The 13,705-nt window shown below is 48.0% G+C and overlaps 5 protein-coding genes across 5 annotated transcripts in view; 3 read left to right on the plus strand and 2 right to left on the minus strand.

Annotated features, from left to right (window-relative positions):
* LOC105565123 (protein Wnt-1-like) overlaps positions 1 to 2,800 on the plus strand; it is a 47,940-nt gene extending 45,140 nt beyond the window's left edge. Inside the window, exon 7 of the mRNA XM_012018059.1 lies at positions 92 to 2,800. Within this exon, the coding sequence (XP_011873449.1) occupies positions 92 to 293 (202 nt within the window). The 3' untranslated portion in view covers positions 294 to 2,800. The remainder of the gene's footprint in view (positions 1 to 91) is intronic.
* On the minus strand, positions 2,577 to 5,923 carry LOC105565122 (UDP-glucuronosyltransferase 1-7C-like). The gene is made up of 5 exons (XM_012018058.1): positions 5,417 to 5,923; positions 4,592 to 5,164; positions 4,123 to 4,468; positions 3,757 to 4,009; positions 2,577 to 3,350 (listed from the first exon to the last, which is right to left on the minus strand). Exons 2-5 carry the CDS (start codon positions 4,951 to 4,953, stop codon positions 2,836 to 2,838), a joined length of 1,476 nt encoding a protein of 491 aa, XP_011873448.1. The 5' UTR covers positions 4,954 to 5,164; positions 5,417 to 5,923; the 3' UTR covers positions 2,577 to 2,835.
* A 262-nt stretch (positions 5,924 to 6,185) lies between these two features.
* LOC105565128 (nuclear pore glycoprotein p62) lies at positions 6,186 to 8,296 on the plus strand. The gene is made up of 5 exons (XM_012018069.1): positions 6,186 to 6,344; positions 6,444 to 6,704; positions 6,985 to 7,339; positions 7,457 to 7,697; positions 7,792 to 8,296. Exons 1-5 carry the CDS (start codon positions 6,290 to 6,292, stop codon positions 8,152 to 8,154), a joined length of 1,275 nt encoding a protein of 424 aa, XP_011873459.1. The 5' UTR covers positions 6,186 to 6,289; the 3' UTR covers positions 8,155 to 8,296.
* LOC105565127 (checkpoint protein HUS1-like) lies at positions 8,267 to 10,272 on the minus strand. Its single transcript, XM_012018068.1, has 3 exons — positions 9,910 to 10,272; positions 9,402 to 9,808; positions 8,267 to 8,688 (listed from the first exon to the last, which is right to left on the minus strand). Exons 1-3 carry the CDS (start codon positions 9,959 to 9,961, stop codon positions 8,329 to 8,331), a joined length of 819 nt encoding a protein of 272 aa, XP_011873458.1. The 5' UTR covers positions 9,962 to 10,272; the 3' UTR covers positions 8,267 to 8,328.
* A 105-nt stretch (positions 10,273 to 10,377) lies between these two features.
* The window catches only part of LOC105565130 (myb protein), a 33,226-nt gene continuing 29,898 nt past the window's right edge, over positions 10,378 to 13,705 (plus strand). Inside the window, exon 1 of the mRNA XM_012018072.1 lies at positions 10,378 to 10,813. Coding sequence (XP_011873462.1) covers positions 10,767 to 10,813 — 47 coding nt within the window. The 5' untranslated portion in view covers positions 10,378 to 10,766. The remainder of the gene's footprint in view (positions 10,814 to 13,705) is intronic.

The following is a 13,705-nucleotide window of genomic DNA, read 5'->3' on the forward strand; positions in this document are numbered from 1 at the left end:
TCTGTCGTCGACGTCGCGTCGTTTCTTCGTTTTGCGCTACATTACCGTGTGCTTGCGCGCAACAATGCCGTAACTCTCGTTCTCTCCGCAGGCTCGGTATTCCCGGCACGCGAGGAAGAGTCTGCAATCGGACGTCGCTCGGTCTCGACGGATGCCGGCTGCTGTGCTGCGGCCGGGGCTACCAGACGCGAGTGCGGGACGTCACCGAGAAATGCAAGTGCCGATTCGTCTGGTGCTGCCACGTCAAGTGCGAGATGTGCCGGCACACGCGGGAGGAGCACGTGTGCAACTAGGCGGCAGATGCATTCCGGGGCCCGGTCTGTCTATGGGAACGCGCTCGCGTCGTTCTTTATACGTTTGGAATAATTATTCGTTGCCACGTCGCGTTGTATATCCGCAATTAACGCCGCGAGAGGCTACGCATCACGTCGATGCGGTTTCCGCCTGACGGTCGAATAAATCGTAGACTACTCCGATTCGCACGTGAGAATGCAATGTGAGAGCGCGTTCGCTTGTGCGCTCGAAGCTCTGTTGCTTCTGAACAGAAAGCACAGAAAATATCGCGAAAAATCTATACATTCGAATGATAAATGAATTATATGTATATTATAATTCGACGTATGCATTTATTTTAAAACACACGATTTCGCGTGTACCTTCCGCTAAGAGCGCCCGCTTCACCTCCGCTTCGTATGACTCGTTGACTTAAATATTTTAATCGTCTACGATGTTTTTTTTTCATCCAGAGGCTCGAGCGAAATTGCCCGCGGCAATCAAGATTCTCGGTATTACTATTATAACGTCAACGTAATGATACGTCCGCGAGGTTGCTGTTGCGTGGCTTATCATCACCGGTCTGACTGTCAGGTGCCACATTACTTACGCGAACGTTAATGCATCGAAAGTGTGAATGTGCTACTTTAATTAACATTTAATCGTTTAATTTTATCTCGACCCGGACGTACCGCGGAGGAGAGGCTTATATTCCAGAGACATTGACGCATGCACATGCATGTCCGCTTTACGTCATTGGACTCGCGCGATCTGACGATTCGCGTTCTCAAGTAACAATGCGAGCACGGTACGCCATCAAGTTTCCCTCATCTCTTTCCCGACTCTATTATATACATATTATACATACGTATATACATATATATATTTATTTATTTGATATAGCTATATATGTATATCTCATATAATTAGTACGCGCATTCTTTTATAGCGAGAATCGAGTGATAGAAGATTTCTTCGGTACTTTATCTAGATTTCTCCTCGTGACATATTTACGCATCTCGCGAGGCTCGACGTCGCGCCCTGATGTGCCAATTTACTATTTCTGCGTGCGACAGGAAGAGAAAGAGAAAGAGAGAGAGAGAGAGAGAGAGAGAGAATGAAAGAGCGAAAGAGAGAAAAAAAAGAGAGCAAGTGGGAGTATGCAAAGGAGAGCAAAAACGGGGTAATATACCACGCGCGTCGATTACTTTTTTCCCCTCCCCCTGCTCTCTCGCATATAATACGCGTATAATACGCGTGCAACCTATTTATATCGAAGTAAAGACCTCCGCACGGTGTCTCGTAGGTATCTCACACTGTATATCGATGCTCTCTAGTGCATAGAACCTTTGTTTTTTCATCCAATTAAAGAGCAACGTAGCGACGGGCGCGAGAACGAGCGATGCGAGTGACGAGGCGGTCCACGAAATCCGCCACGAGATCTCCCGCGCCCTTAACTCGCACGAATCGGGAACAATACTGCCAATGAATGTAAATATCTCACTGTTTTTCTAGACCTACGTCCGTAATCATCGTTGTATATACATGAGCGTTTCGTCGGCTTCGTTTAGGAAAATCTCTTGCGTTGCGTTTCTTCACAGTCTACACACGAAATACTCTTATCCCATCCGTGATTTTATCTCTCACTATTTTATATATTTAATATGATAAACACGATATATGTATATGACCGCATTATCGCATGCCGCGCCAGTTAAGTCGGCAGTCTAGTCATTTACGAATTTTCTGATTCCCACATCAGCAGGCACTATGCTCACAACGAATTACACGCGAGACTCTGCATTTTCTTCGGCCGAAATCGTAGTAGCATAACGCATCGCGCAATTATTATTTTATAGTTCTAGATATTAGATATTATACGATGTCTTATAAAGACGAATCTGTAATTTCTCAAATAATCTGCTGGATTAATTTATTCGAGCTATTAGAAAGCGTTATTTAAATACATTACATAGTACTATCACATATGCACGCATACATATGCATGAGTATATCATGGTACTATGTAGCTGTGGGATGCGTCTGGGGTATACTATAAAATTTCTGCGATTAGTGAAATTGCTCTCATTTGATGAATTCTACAAGATGTTTCGCGAATATAATATATGGGCATGTAAACCATTTACATTATTTCGTGAGGCTGCACATCTATTATCTCTCTTATTTGTTTAGGATACGGCCTTAAGCAACGCATAGTAGGTATCGCGATTCGTCCGTATATTGTAAGAACCTAGCGGTAAACACGAGGGAATACGCTCGTGCCAACGACATACAGAGTTCAGTATTGACAAACTGTAATTTATTTTCTTCACGATAATACATCACACTTCATTAGACTCGTAGTCTCTTCAGTCAAATTATGAGAAGGTGTTCTCGTAATAATAATAGTAATAGCAAAATTGTCTCTTCGCTAACTATGAGATAAATCCTAGTTCGTAAAACCTTTGTATTCGTATGTACCTGTATTCTACGTGCATTTATATAAATATACATATACGGAAATGTCCATGCATGCGTATATCGAGTCTCAATGAAGCACGCTCACTGCGTGTATCGTCCCTTCGTTGTTTGCACTTTGTTAGCCTTCATAAGATAACGTGCGACAACCGCGCTGCCCGTACAAACGATCCCGCAGATCACACCCACCAGAAGGCCAACGAAGAACCGAATGTCCTCCGTGAGTGTGCTCGCCTGACTTTTCGGCTTATGGAATTTCTCGGTGTCGTCCCTCGTCCTCGCGACGTAGCCCAACCAATAGACAAGCCTGTCGGAGGGCGGGTTCAATCTGTCGCGCATCGCCACAGAGACCTTCCGTGCGTTTTCGCGATAAGCCACCGTCTCGTGGATCTCGTGCACTATCTGCGCGAGCTCCACAGCCGAGGCGTGGTCGTTCGCGGCCTCCATGGTGCGCGCGAAACCCAACTCGATCGCGCGAGCCGCGTTGCGAGACTCGTCAACGTCCCTCGGCAGACATATCAAGGGTGCCCTGTGAAAGGCAGCTTCCAGGAATTCCACATCGGTACAATGACTCAACACCACTCGGGTTCGGCTATAACCTGCACCAACGAGGCAACGGTATTAAAGGGAGGAGAATGCCTCCACGCTATTGCCGCATTATCCTCTTTCTAGCGCGAGTATTCAATTCAATGGCGCCTCAGAGAGCTCGCATTCGCGAGGCACGTATTTCACTTGTGCGCAAATAACCGCCTGGACTCATTGTTTTCATTTACCGTGAAATGTACTGCACCGTGGGAGAGAGATAAAGGTCCCTCAATGAGCCTCCTATACTGTGTTTCAAATAGTATTTTTGTTCCATTTAAGAGTTCAAGTCTTCAACACGTTTACGTTACAGCATAAAATGTACGTTCTTTATAATCCGATTTGCGCGTATTGAAACATTCTACATTTAATTCTCATACTTACAGAAACGTCCACGCTTGTCGGCGACATATAATTACTTACCTATGAGATCTTGCCGGTCGACGTGCTCATCGATGAAAAGATTTTCCGGCGAGGCAACAGCTGAATCGCTCTTACTCCTCCAGACGACAGCTTGACCTTCCCTGCCTTGAGGCAATTTCTTTGCCAGCTCTTGTATCAACGTCACATAAGTCTCTTCTAAAAGAGCAACGACGGTGCCCGTCCTATATTCGACTAATGACTTTTGCAGCTTCTCGGGTAAGGGATGTGCGCCTCTGCAGTGATGGCAGCCAACCTGGGAGCAATTTTAAACCGGCGATGAATCATAATTTTCGGAGGTCCGCAGAGATTAGACTCTGAACATAAAAAAAAAAGAAAACGGAACGAAGAAGTGCGCATTTTACAAACCTCCACGAGTAGCTCCGTTAAAGATGCAAAGTCGGAACGTAACACTGCGTCGCCTCCCCAGAGCACCAGTCGAACATCCGAGTAGAGGTGCTCCAGATCGACGTTGACGTCCGGTAGATGTTTGGCCACTAGTCGTAGAGCGGGAATCAGATAATCGTTCTTAGCAGCGGAAAATATGGTCCTCCCCGAGAAACTTGTCGAGAGCCTTGACCAGAATCCGCCGTTATGAACCGGCAGAGCAACTCTAGTGCACTCGAATACGTAGAGTTCCTCATCCGAGTTCTGCATCCAGATTACCGGAGTGGATCCAATGTGCTTCGCAAATGGAAGCAAGCAGCCATCGTGTCTGAAAAGACAGCCAGTCGCAAAAGTGTATATTACACATGTACGTGCGAGACATCGACGTTTTATCGAGTTAATCAAGCCTGGGCTTCTCATCGTAATGAAACCGATCTCAGAATCGATCTACCTTAACGCTGGAAATATAGTGAACGTGGGTTGAAACTCTTGTACTTTCTTCAGTATCTCCTTGTCCCCGAAGAGATTGTCGCACGTCTCCAATGCGCGTTTGTCCGTACGCAACGATTTATCGACGTCGAGGTGCAATACCTCAACGTCTATCAGTTTGTTATAAAGATCGTTAGCTGCATACGTTGGTATAATCAACGTCGTGTCGATCCCCTGATCCGACAGAGTATTGGCCAACAGTGATAGGTCATAAACGCTCTCAAACGCGACTACCAGAGCCGACAGAGGCGGCGCTACCAAAGTAGAGCTGCTCGCGAACCGCAATAAATAAAAGCACGCGTACAAGCCAACTAGCGTCAACATAATTGCGTCGAGGCGCAAGAAAATCTTGGTCGTAATTTCCGTTTGGATAGGATTAATAAAATTTGTAAAAGTGACGCCTGATATTCGACTAGATTGTTGGTCCAATATTGCACAAAAGTGGCGTGCGTTTTCTATTTAGGCAATCATATGCTTTCAAATTTCTTGGTAAAGACTACACTCGGCCTGGTGTTTCGCAGAGTGGGCACAGAACCTAAAAAGAAAGATGCGAGCAAAATTAACAATAAAAATATGCAGACAAAACATTGGTGTGCAAAAACCAATAAATATCAAGTCAAACATTAAGAGGCGACAAAAAGTAAGGTAAAAAAATACACAGTTAAAGCGTCGATGTGTAAAAAAAAAAAAATAAACAATTGCAAAGTCATCAAATATGCGGAGGACGGTGAGACACGTCTGCAGGACGTTCCAACTTGCTCGAGAATGTGATACTCGAAATATTCACCTCCGATCACCCTTCGACGTCCGGATTCGTCCGCTCTGCGCGTACGGACGACAGAAATTTTTATATCAATGCGCGTCGATCATTGGCACGCGACACGAATCGCCGATCGCGTCAAGCCCCCGGATTGCAGCCTTCGACGCAGGAATCGTCTTCTCCCAGCAGGCTCGCGTCACGCCCAGCGAGGACTCGGGGCTCCGGAGAGGCTCTTACGTCCGCGGCCGTCGGCGCGGCGTATGAATAACTCGTATCCGAACGCAGAACATCCGCGAGGCGTCCACGCGCGTCAGCGTGGATTGCGTGGACCCGCTCGCCCTCGCCCTGCGCCCGGCGTTTCCCGCCGGCTGCACGACCACGAATCCGCCTTTCATCTTATCGCCACTTTTCTCTCCTGTATTGGTGGCTTATCTTCAGCCGAAGGGCAATACGGCCAACTTCCAAGTTGTACGTTTGACTCCGGCGAGAATGAAAATTGTCGGATCCAAATACATGCATCTGCGAGTGTGTGCGAGAGTGTCTCTCGGTGTTGTCATCACGTGACAATTAAGGTGCCATTTCATAGAGCGGAGAGAAGCTAGCGTACGTTAAACCGCGTCTCTCGCTGGAAAGTACCCCTACTCTCGAAGGAGCAAGAACCGAGAGAGCAGTTTTCCCGCCGCGCGATTGGTCGCCGCGTGCGCGCCGCCGCGTCAGATTGGTCGGCGCCCGCAGCTCGGTTCGTTTCCGACGACTCGATCAGTCGATCAGTTGATCCTCGATCCGGTCGACCGTGTTTTCTGGTGCTTCCTTCAGAACAAGCGGTGTAGCGCGTGCGGACCGGAGTCCCGGAGAGTTGGCTGTTCAATCTCGACGGTCGGAGCGAATCCGGAGTACACAATGGCTACGCCTCCCAATACCGGACTGTCCTTCGGCGCGCCGAAACCTGCAACAGGTATAACCAAAGCGAAAGCAAGGAATCGGTAGCGTTCTCGCTCGGCGTAGAAATCGCGCCCGGTATTTCAATGGCCGCTGGCGCGCTTTCGATTGCAAGGTCTCACCGGCTTGACGTTCGGCACTCCTCCGACCACCATGGCCCCCCCGGGGACCGGCTTCGGCCTCGGCGGCGGGGTGACCGCGACGACGACGTCCATCTCCACCGCGTCGAGCCTGCCGAGCTTCACCAACCTCGCGAGCAGCGGGACGGGGCTCGCGTTCGACCCCGCCAAGGTGTCCACGACCGCGGCCACAGGATACCCCATCGCGACGACCACGGCGGGGGGCTTCACTTTCGGCGCGACCAAGCCTTTGGCAGGTAAGTCGTCCTGGCACGACCGGGCCCGCTCGCCTCCTCGCGGCACTAGAGAACTGTAAGGTGGCCGATGAAAATGCTATGTTGCACGTTGACCAAACCGGCAATATATTTATTTATCTACGTTTCGGCTCCGTTTCAAGCCCCTCCCAAGTAAACTGAAACCATATATATTATAGACAATAATATAAAATAACAAATGAAGAATAAACTGTAAAACTTTGAAACAATTGTCACACAAATGATTTTATGATGTAACTACCGTAACTCGTACGCTTTCAAGGGTCCGCCGGCTTGACCTTTGGCACTCCAAACGCCATGGCCCCTGGAACTGGGTTCGGTCTCGGCAGCGCGATCGCGGCTACAACGTCCACGCCGAGCATGCCGAGCTTCAGTCTTCCCAGCAGCACGGCGGTGACGTCCGTGACGCCGGGACTGTCGTTCGACGCCTCGAAGACGGGGACCGCCACGACCTCGGCCGCGGGATTTGCGCTCGCGGCAACTACCGCCGCAGGATTTAGCTTTGGGACGTCCACGACCACCTCCGCTGGATTCCCTTTGAGCAAAACCACTTCCGCCGCTGTTTCGACGAGCCTGGCGGCACCCCCTACTCTTACCTCATTGGGCACCGCCACTACGTAAGTACTGCTAATTACAGAATCCATATTTAGAATAGTTGACATTTGCCAAGTTGCCAAGTTCAATTATTTGACAGCTTTGACATTGACTCGCTGCGAAAATCTTTTGTCGCACAGTGTCAGTTCCGCGACTGGTATTCAACCGGCGGCCATCAATTTCTGCCAGCTCGAGGAATCGATCAACAAGTGGACCTTAGAGTTGGAGGAGCAAGAGAAAGTGTTTGTAAATCAAGCGACGCAGGTCAACGTTTGGGATAAATTGTTGATTACAAACGGGGAGAAAATAGTGACGCTGAATCAGGAGGTTGAACGGGTGAAGATCGAGCAGCAGCAATTGGAGCAAGAGCTGGACTACGTTGTAAGCTACGCATATGTATTTGCAATTGCATGACTTTTCTATTCTTTAAGTTAATTATTGAACTTGCACATTAAACTAGAATAATACCGTTTAGGTTGGACAACAGAAAGAGTTGCAGGAATGCTTGGTGCCATTAGAAAAGGAGCTGGCGTCTCTTTCCGTCTCGGATTCCGATCGAGAATACACCTACCGTTTGTCAGAGAATCTCGATACTCAGCTAAAATCTATGTCGGAGGATCTTAAGGAAATCATAGAACACCTAAACGAGGCGAACCGCGCCCAAGACTCCAGCGATCCTATCGTCCAGATAGGCAAGATTTTGAATGCACATACGAACAGTCTACAATGGCTGGACCAACAGACTGCTCTCTTAAGTCAGAAGATACAGCAGATTGATCAGCTGCATCAAAGCTTCAGGCAGGAGAGCGAACAGAACTTACATTTAGCTTACAACTAGCTTTGTTCATGTTTACATATGCGTAACTTGTAAGGATTATTTTTTGATAAGTTAATTAATTTATATACTCTAGAAAAGAGCGAATGGACAGAACGTATGAATGAGAACCGCAAAAAAAATATATATATATTTTACATATAAATAACGCAATATCTAAGTTTCTTCCCCCTTTGCTCAAGAGATGATGGCCGGTATGAAATAATGAATGTTAATGTGCTCCCCCACGTCTAAAGTTAGCTTTATCATCTTCTCCTGCAACAAGTTACACTTGACGCCGTCCGGATGGAGAATGTCCCAACCCAGGAACATGGCGAGCTTCTTTGCGCTGACGGTCGCCGAGATATCGTCCGTCTCCTCTCTGCTTCCCCAAACTTTCAGCCCTTTGAAGTGACTGGACACGGCGGCGTAGTCCACCTCAATTTTTACCACCAACGCGCCACATTTATTGGCGGTCACTGTCAGCTGAGAACTCATGTTCTTCATTCGGTCCACGATGTGCCGCAGGTACTTGAGCTGCGGCGTCTCCAGCGATATCTAGAACAGGTCTCCGAGTTGTACCAAATCTGGCACGATCTACAGAGCATCGGCGTTGCTACACCCGGTGTCGTTACTAGGCGGTATGCAATGTACGCTCCAGCGTGCAAAAATTGGAGGGGCACGCGAGCGAGTTCCAGCACAGGGGCGCCTAAGGTCTGGTTTCACCAACGTTGTTTAAATTTAAGCTTAGCTCAATTTGTTGCCTCTTTTTTTTCAACTGTTATTTTATAAAGAGACAAACATGAATTAAACTAAGATTAAAGTTAAGCGACGTTGTTTAACTCTAGCTTGGCCTAATTCGTTCTTTGTCTCTTTCCAACCGTTGCTCTAGAAAGAGACAAACGTGAATTGAACTGGGATTAAAGTTAAGCGATGTTTGGTGAAACTGGCACTTAGGCCCGGTTTCACCAAACGTCGTTTACTTTTAATCTTGGTTTAGTTCACGTTTGTCTCTTTCCAAAGTAACAGTCGAAAAGAGGCAAAGAACGAGTTAAGCCAAGCTCGAAGTCAAACAACGTTGGTGAAACCAGCTCGGCTTCACTAAACGTCGCTTAACTTTAATCTTATTGCTGGTTTAATTCACGTTTGTCTCTTTCTAAAGTAACAGTTGGAAAGAGACGAAGAACGAATTGAACCAAGGGACTGAGCAGAGTGGCTGCCTTGTACTCTTACGACAATGTTCTATGTTTTAAATCAGCGGCTATACCTACGTCGAACTCGGGAATGTCCGGCATCTTGTGCTCCGGCCACTCTTTGCGCGATATGAGCTTGACGGGCACGTCGTGCACGCACTGCCGCGAGTCAACGGACAGGGTGGACAGGTCAATCTCGAACGTGAGGCAGGGCTGCCGCTTGTTGGTCAGCTTGATCTTCGTGCTCCTCGCCGTCGCCCTCAGGCTGTTCAGGATCTTGGCGATCATGGAGGCGTCGAACTCCAAGTAGATCTCGTTCTCCTGCTCGGACGTGCCGTTCATTACGTACTCCACGAAGAAGTACTGCTGCGCGAGCATCGCCCAGAGCACGGGCGTACGCTCGTCGCCGACGTTGAAGCACAGTTCGTCCGGTGTCAATCGCAACACGCAGTACTTGGCCATTCGGGATATATTCGTGACGATACCTGAAAGGAGACGTTTATGGTTAAGAAAAGAAAGAGATCTCGAGAGACGATCGGGTTTCGCACGCCGGCGTCCTCGGTGAGGTTAGAAATTGGAACTTTACTCGTAAAATCCCGCATGGCACCCGGGTCCACCATTCTGCATCTGAATTTCATTTTTTATTAAGTCACTCGCTCGTACTTAATCGTTAACACCTTCGTTGTCGCGAGTGTCAGAGAGTAATTAGAGTAATCGAGAGGATTTGCGAAATTGGCGCGAAAACTCGAAAACTCGCCGGTCGCGCATGTCTTCTGAGCTTCATTGTATTTGTCGTGCGACAAATGTTTCATGCGTGGATAAATAATAGAGAACCGACAAGTTTACTGATATTCGACAAGTAGTATTTACAATTACATTTAATTCGTATCGTCATTACTTTTTTTTTTTTTTACAAACGTAGAGAGGCACGCGTGTCTCTTTCGCTGCCGTTGATAACGCGGGAATTCCACTCCCGAGGTGACCGACCGCGCGGCGCGGCAGAGCTGGGACGAGCCTCTCTACGTGACCGACGTGGTCGAGCAACGCGCACAGTGCGACTCGACGCCCTCGACGGGGCAGGAGGTAAAACGACTCGCGGCGTCGCGTCGCGTCGCGGGGAGCGGTAACCACGGCCCCCGTAAAACCCGGTCTGTCAAAACGGTAAGCCGGCGGGACGCCGACGAGAGGGGTCTCGTCGCGAGCGCGACGTAGCCGTGAGACTCATCTGAGCGGGCGCCGCGATTCAGGGGTCCGCCGGTTCGCGCGCGGGGCAGTGCTGGACGCCGACGAGAGGACCTCTTCCCCGCCTCGACCGACGCGTCGCGCGGTTGTTTCCGCGAGGGTGAGAGCGCGAGGGAGAGGAGGAGAGAGAGAGGGCGGCCATATTGTTTAAATCGCTACGCGTCCACCACTCTCGCGCGGTTTACGCGAGACGCATCTCGGATGTTCACCCCGAGACGATGCGGCAACATGTCCCTCGGTAGAAAGAGGTGAGTGTACGTCATATCTTGTGTCGCTGCCCCTCTCCCGAGGAAAGAGGGTCGTTTACGAGGTCGCGTCTCGGACGCGTCTCCCCCGTGCAACCCTCCTTGTCTCCCCCTCCCCCCCCCCTTTCCTCGGGGTCTCCTGTAGAGTATTTAAAATTAGACAAGTCTGTACTCGGTTTACACTTTTCGCCGACCTCGTCGTCGAGGGATGGCGGGGGCGGAGGTGGACGCAGCCTCCCGGAGAGTCGCGGCGGCCGCGCGCTCCCCCGCGCCCCCGTTTTCGAAACGCGGCGTTTTTGGCGGGAAGGAACAGCGTGGGAGAGCGCGCGGAGTCGGAGCGACGCGCGATGCTCGCGTCGTCGTCGTCGTCGTCGTCGCCTTGCGGAGATACGCCCGCGGCGTCGCGTAGCCGGTGTCGCCTGAACGCGGGCCGAGGGACGCTTCCTCTAACCTTCTCGCGCGCGTCGCTCGGCGGGAGATACGCGCCGATCCCGTTCATCTCGCCGCGTGCCGTGTCGCCGAGCGGAGCCTCGGCAGCGGCAACAACACCGTCTCCGCGCCCCAAGGTGAATTCGACACTTTGCTCGCCGATCGTTCATCATTGTTATTCGACTATTGGCGAGCGTCGTCGTTTGTTTCCCGACCGAGCAGACGACGCCCCTCGCCGCGTCGCGTCACCCCACCCCTCCTCCCTCCCCGCTCTTCGGTGCCGAACGTTTCAGGCCCTGTTTGCATCAAGCGTCGCTTAACTTTAATCTGACAATTTGTTTAATTTATGCTTGGCTCTTTCCAAAGTGACAGTCGGGAAGAGACAGAGAACGAATTAAGCTGAGGTTAAAGTTAAACAACGTTGACGAAACCGGGTCTCGGATTGCATCGCGTCTGCCCCCTTGGCTTTTTTTATTGGATGGACTCACCCGATGAGCAATGCGGTTCTTTAAGGCGGTTTCGCCAACGTTGTTTAACTTTAAGCTTATCTTAATTCGTTCTTTGTCTCTTTCTAGCTGTTACTTGAGAAAGAGACAAACGTGAAGTAAACTAAGATTAAAGTTAAGCGACGTTTGGTGAAACCGGGCCTTAGGGCATCGGATAACTGATAACTAAATGTTAAAATATTCTCTGTCCGTTCTTAAATAATAAGATAGAAAAAGGTAGAAAGTCGACACTTGAACTCTGGTTAACAGTTAATCGACGTTTGTGAAACTGGACCCACAATTCATTGGCTACGGAGTATCTAAAGGTGGTCTTAAGACAGTCCTGAATATATAAAGATCCGACCATGAATCCAAGTGAAACGAAAAATGGCGGCGCTTTAATTTAATCCAAAATATATTTTCCGCTGTTATTTAAACTGTTTTCTATCTCGGTCTTAATTTGTCAATTCCCTGGCAGTTTGTTTTTTCTTTCGGACCAAAGAGTAAAACCAGCTCCCCCTTACGCCGCATTATTTGTGGGATGACTCAATACATTCGCACACGAGAATGAGCTCAGGCCTGTGTTTGTAGAGCGAAATTAGGAATTGACCTTGTTGAAAGCTGTATTTATATATTCGGACCTGACATTTGTACATACATTGATACACTTGGTATATCGATTTGTACATTGTCACAGTGAGATAATAAATTTAACTATTTTTGCAACAATTTTTCATAAGATCGTATGCGGAGTATGTAATTTTTTTTTATTTTTCTCGTACGAGCATGCGAATTTTCTTAATGCATTTTTTTTCTTTCGACATTCGCGGGGCAACACATTGATACGTTTCATTGTACTCGACGATGTTTCTCCTGGATTTGCATTATTGTGCGCGCGTTATCCTCTTTACGTCGCTTTTTATAAAGACATATCGCGCAATTTCCGGTCCGACTTGTTCTCCGGTGACACTCGCTTTTATTTTGTCCTCTCGCGTCGATCTTCATTTTCTCATTCGTGTATCAAATAACTGAGAAAGTATAAAATAACCCGCGAAAGGCGCCGCCAGATAACATAAAGCTTTTTAGATTACACTTTTGACTTGAATTTGTTACATTATTGCACATTAGGTTAAGCCCGTATCAGACTACGGATTGACCAATCAGAGTAAATTTTAAATTTAGCGATTTTTACTCTAATTGGTCGAATCTCAATCTAGGGCTCGATCACGAATCTTTTCCTCTGGCGTGAACTCGTGAAAAGTGAAAAATTTCATTGAATGAGTATTGAATTGTCCATTAAAAATTTTCACTTTTCACGAGTTCACGCTGGAGGAAAAGATTCATGTGATCGAGCCCCTAATCTCAATCTCAATACGTAGTCCGATACGGGCTTCATTCTCTTTAGATCGCTTTTTACGAAGATGTAATGCATGATTTTCAATCTCACTTGTTCTTCGGCAGCATTCGCTTTTGTTTCATCCGCTCGCACCGATCTCATCTTTCTCATTCTTGTATCCGATAACCGAGCGAGGTATAAAATAACCCGTGACGAAAGGATCGACTTTCTCCTCCGGGATAAAATACAGCCGAGAGATCCGCTAAGAGACGACGCTAAAATCGATAAATTTACTACGTCGATTTTGAAAGGAATCTCGATTCGAACTCTGATTAACTCAATCGCCGATTAATTTCACCGGTAAAATTGCTCAGAGCATAATTTCCAACTATGTAAGTCATTCGTAGGTAGGCATCAAGCCCGTATCAGATTGAGATTAAATTGAAATTTGAGCAATCGGAGTAAAGTTTACTAATATCAAGTTTGGTAAATTTTGCTCTGATTGATTGAATTCTAATCAAATCCCAATCTCAATCCGTAGTCTGATCGTAGGCATTAAGCCCTTATCAGATTGAAATTTGAGCAATCGGAGTAAAGTTTCCTAATATCAAGTTTAGTAAATTTTGCTCCGATTGATTGAATCCC

This window comes from Vollenhovia emeryi, unplaced genomic scaffold (assembly GCF_000949405.1).
Source record: "Vollenhovia emeryi isolate VEMERY1.0 unplaced genomic scaffold, V.emery_V1.0 DF939155.1, whole genome shotgun sequence".
Lineage (NCBI taxonomy): Eukaryota > Metazoa > Arthropoda > Insecta > Hymenoptera > Formicidae > Vollenhovia > Vollenhovia emeryi.

Bases quoted from the DNA above. Each gene is read 5' to 3' on its own strand.
- LOC105565122 (XM_012018058.1), bottom strand. From the start codon at position 4,953: ATGTTGACGCTAGTTGGCTTGTACGCGTGCTTTTATTTATTGCGGTTC. The intron at 4,469-4,591 runs GTAGATCGATTC...CTGTCTTTTCAG, and splicing joins ACTATATTTCCAGCGTTAAG to ACACGATGGCTGCTTGCTTC. The intron at 4,010-4,122 runs GTTTGTAAAATG...AATTGCTCCCAG, and splicing joins TAACGGAGCTACTCGTGGAG to GTTGGCTGCCATCACTGCAG.
- LOC105565128 (XM_012018069.1), top strand. From the start codon at position 6,290: ATGGCTACGCCTCCCAATACCGGACTGTCCTTCGGCGCGCCGAAACCT. The intron at 6,705-6,984 runs GTAAGTCGTCCT...TACGCTTTCAAG, and splicing joins CGCGACCAAGCCTTTGGCAG to GGTCCGCCGGCTTGACCTTT. The intron at 7,340-7,456 runs GTAAGTACTGCT...TTTGTCGCACAG, and splicing joins TCATTGGGCACCGCCACTAC to TGTCAGTTCCGCGACTGGTA.
- LOC105565127 (XM_012018068.1), bottom strand. From the start codon at position 9,961: ATGAAATTCAGATGCAGAATGGTGGACCCGGGTGCCATGCGGGATTTT. The intron at 9,809-9,909 runs GTAAAGTTCCAA...GTCTCCTTTCAG, and splicing joins TGCCATGCGGGATTTTACGA to GTATCGTCACGAATATATCC. The intron at 8,689-9,401 runs GTAGGTATAGCC...GACCTGTTCTAG, and splicing joins CGGACATTCCCGAGTTCGAC to ATATCGCTGGAGACGCCGCA.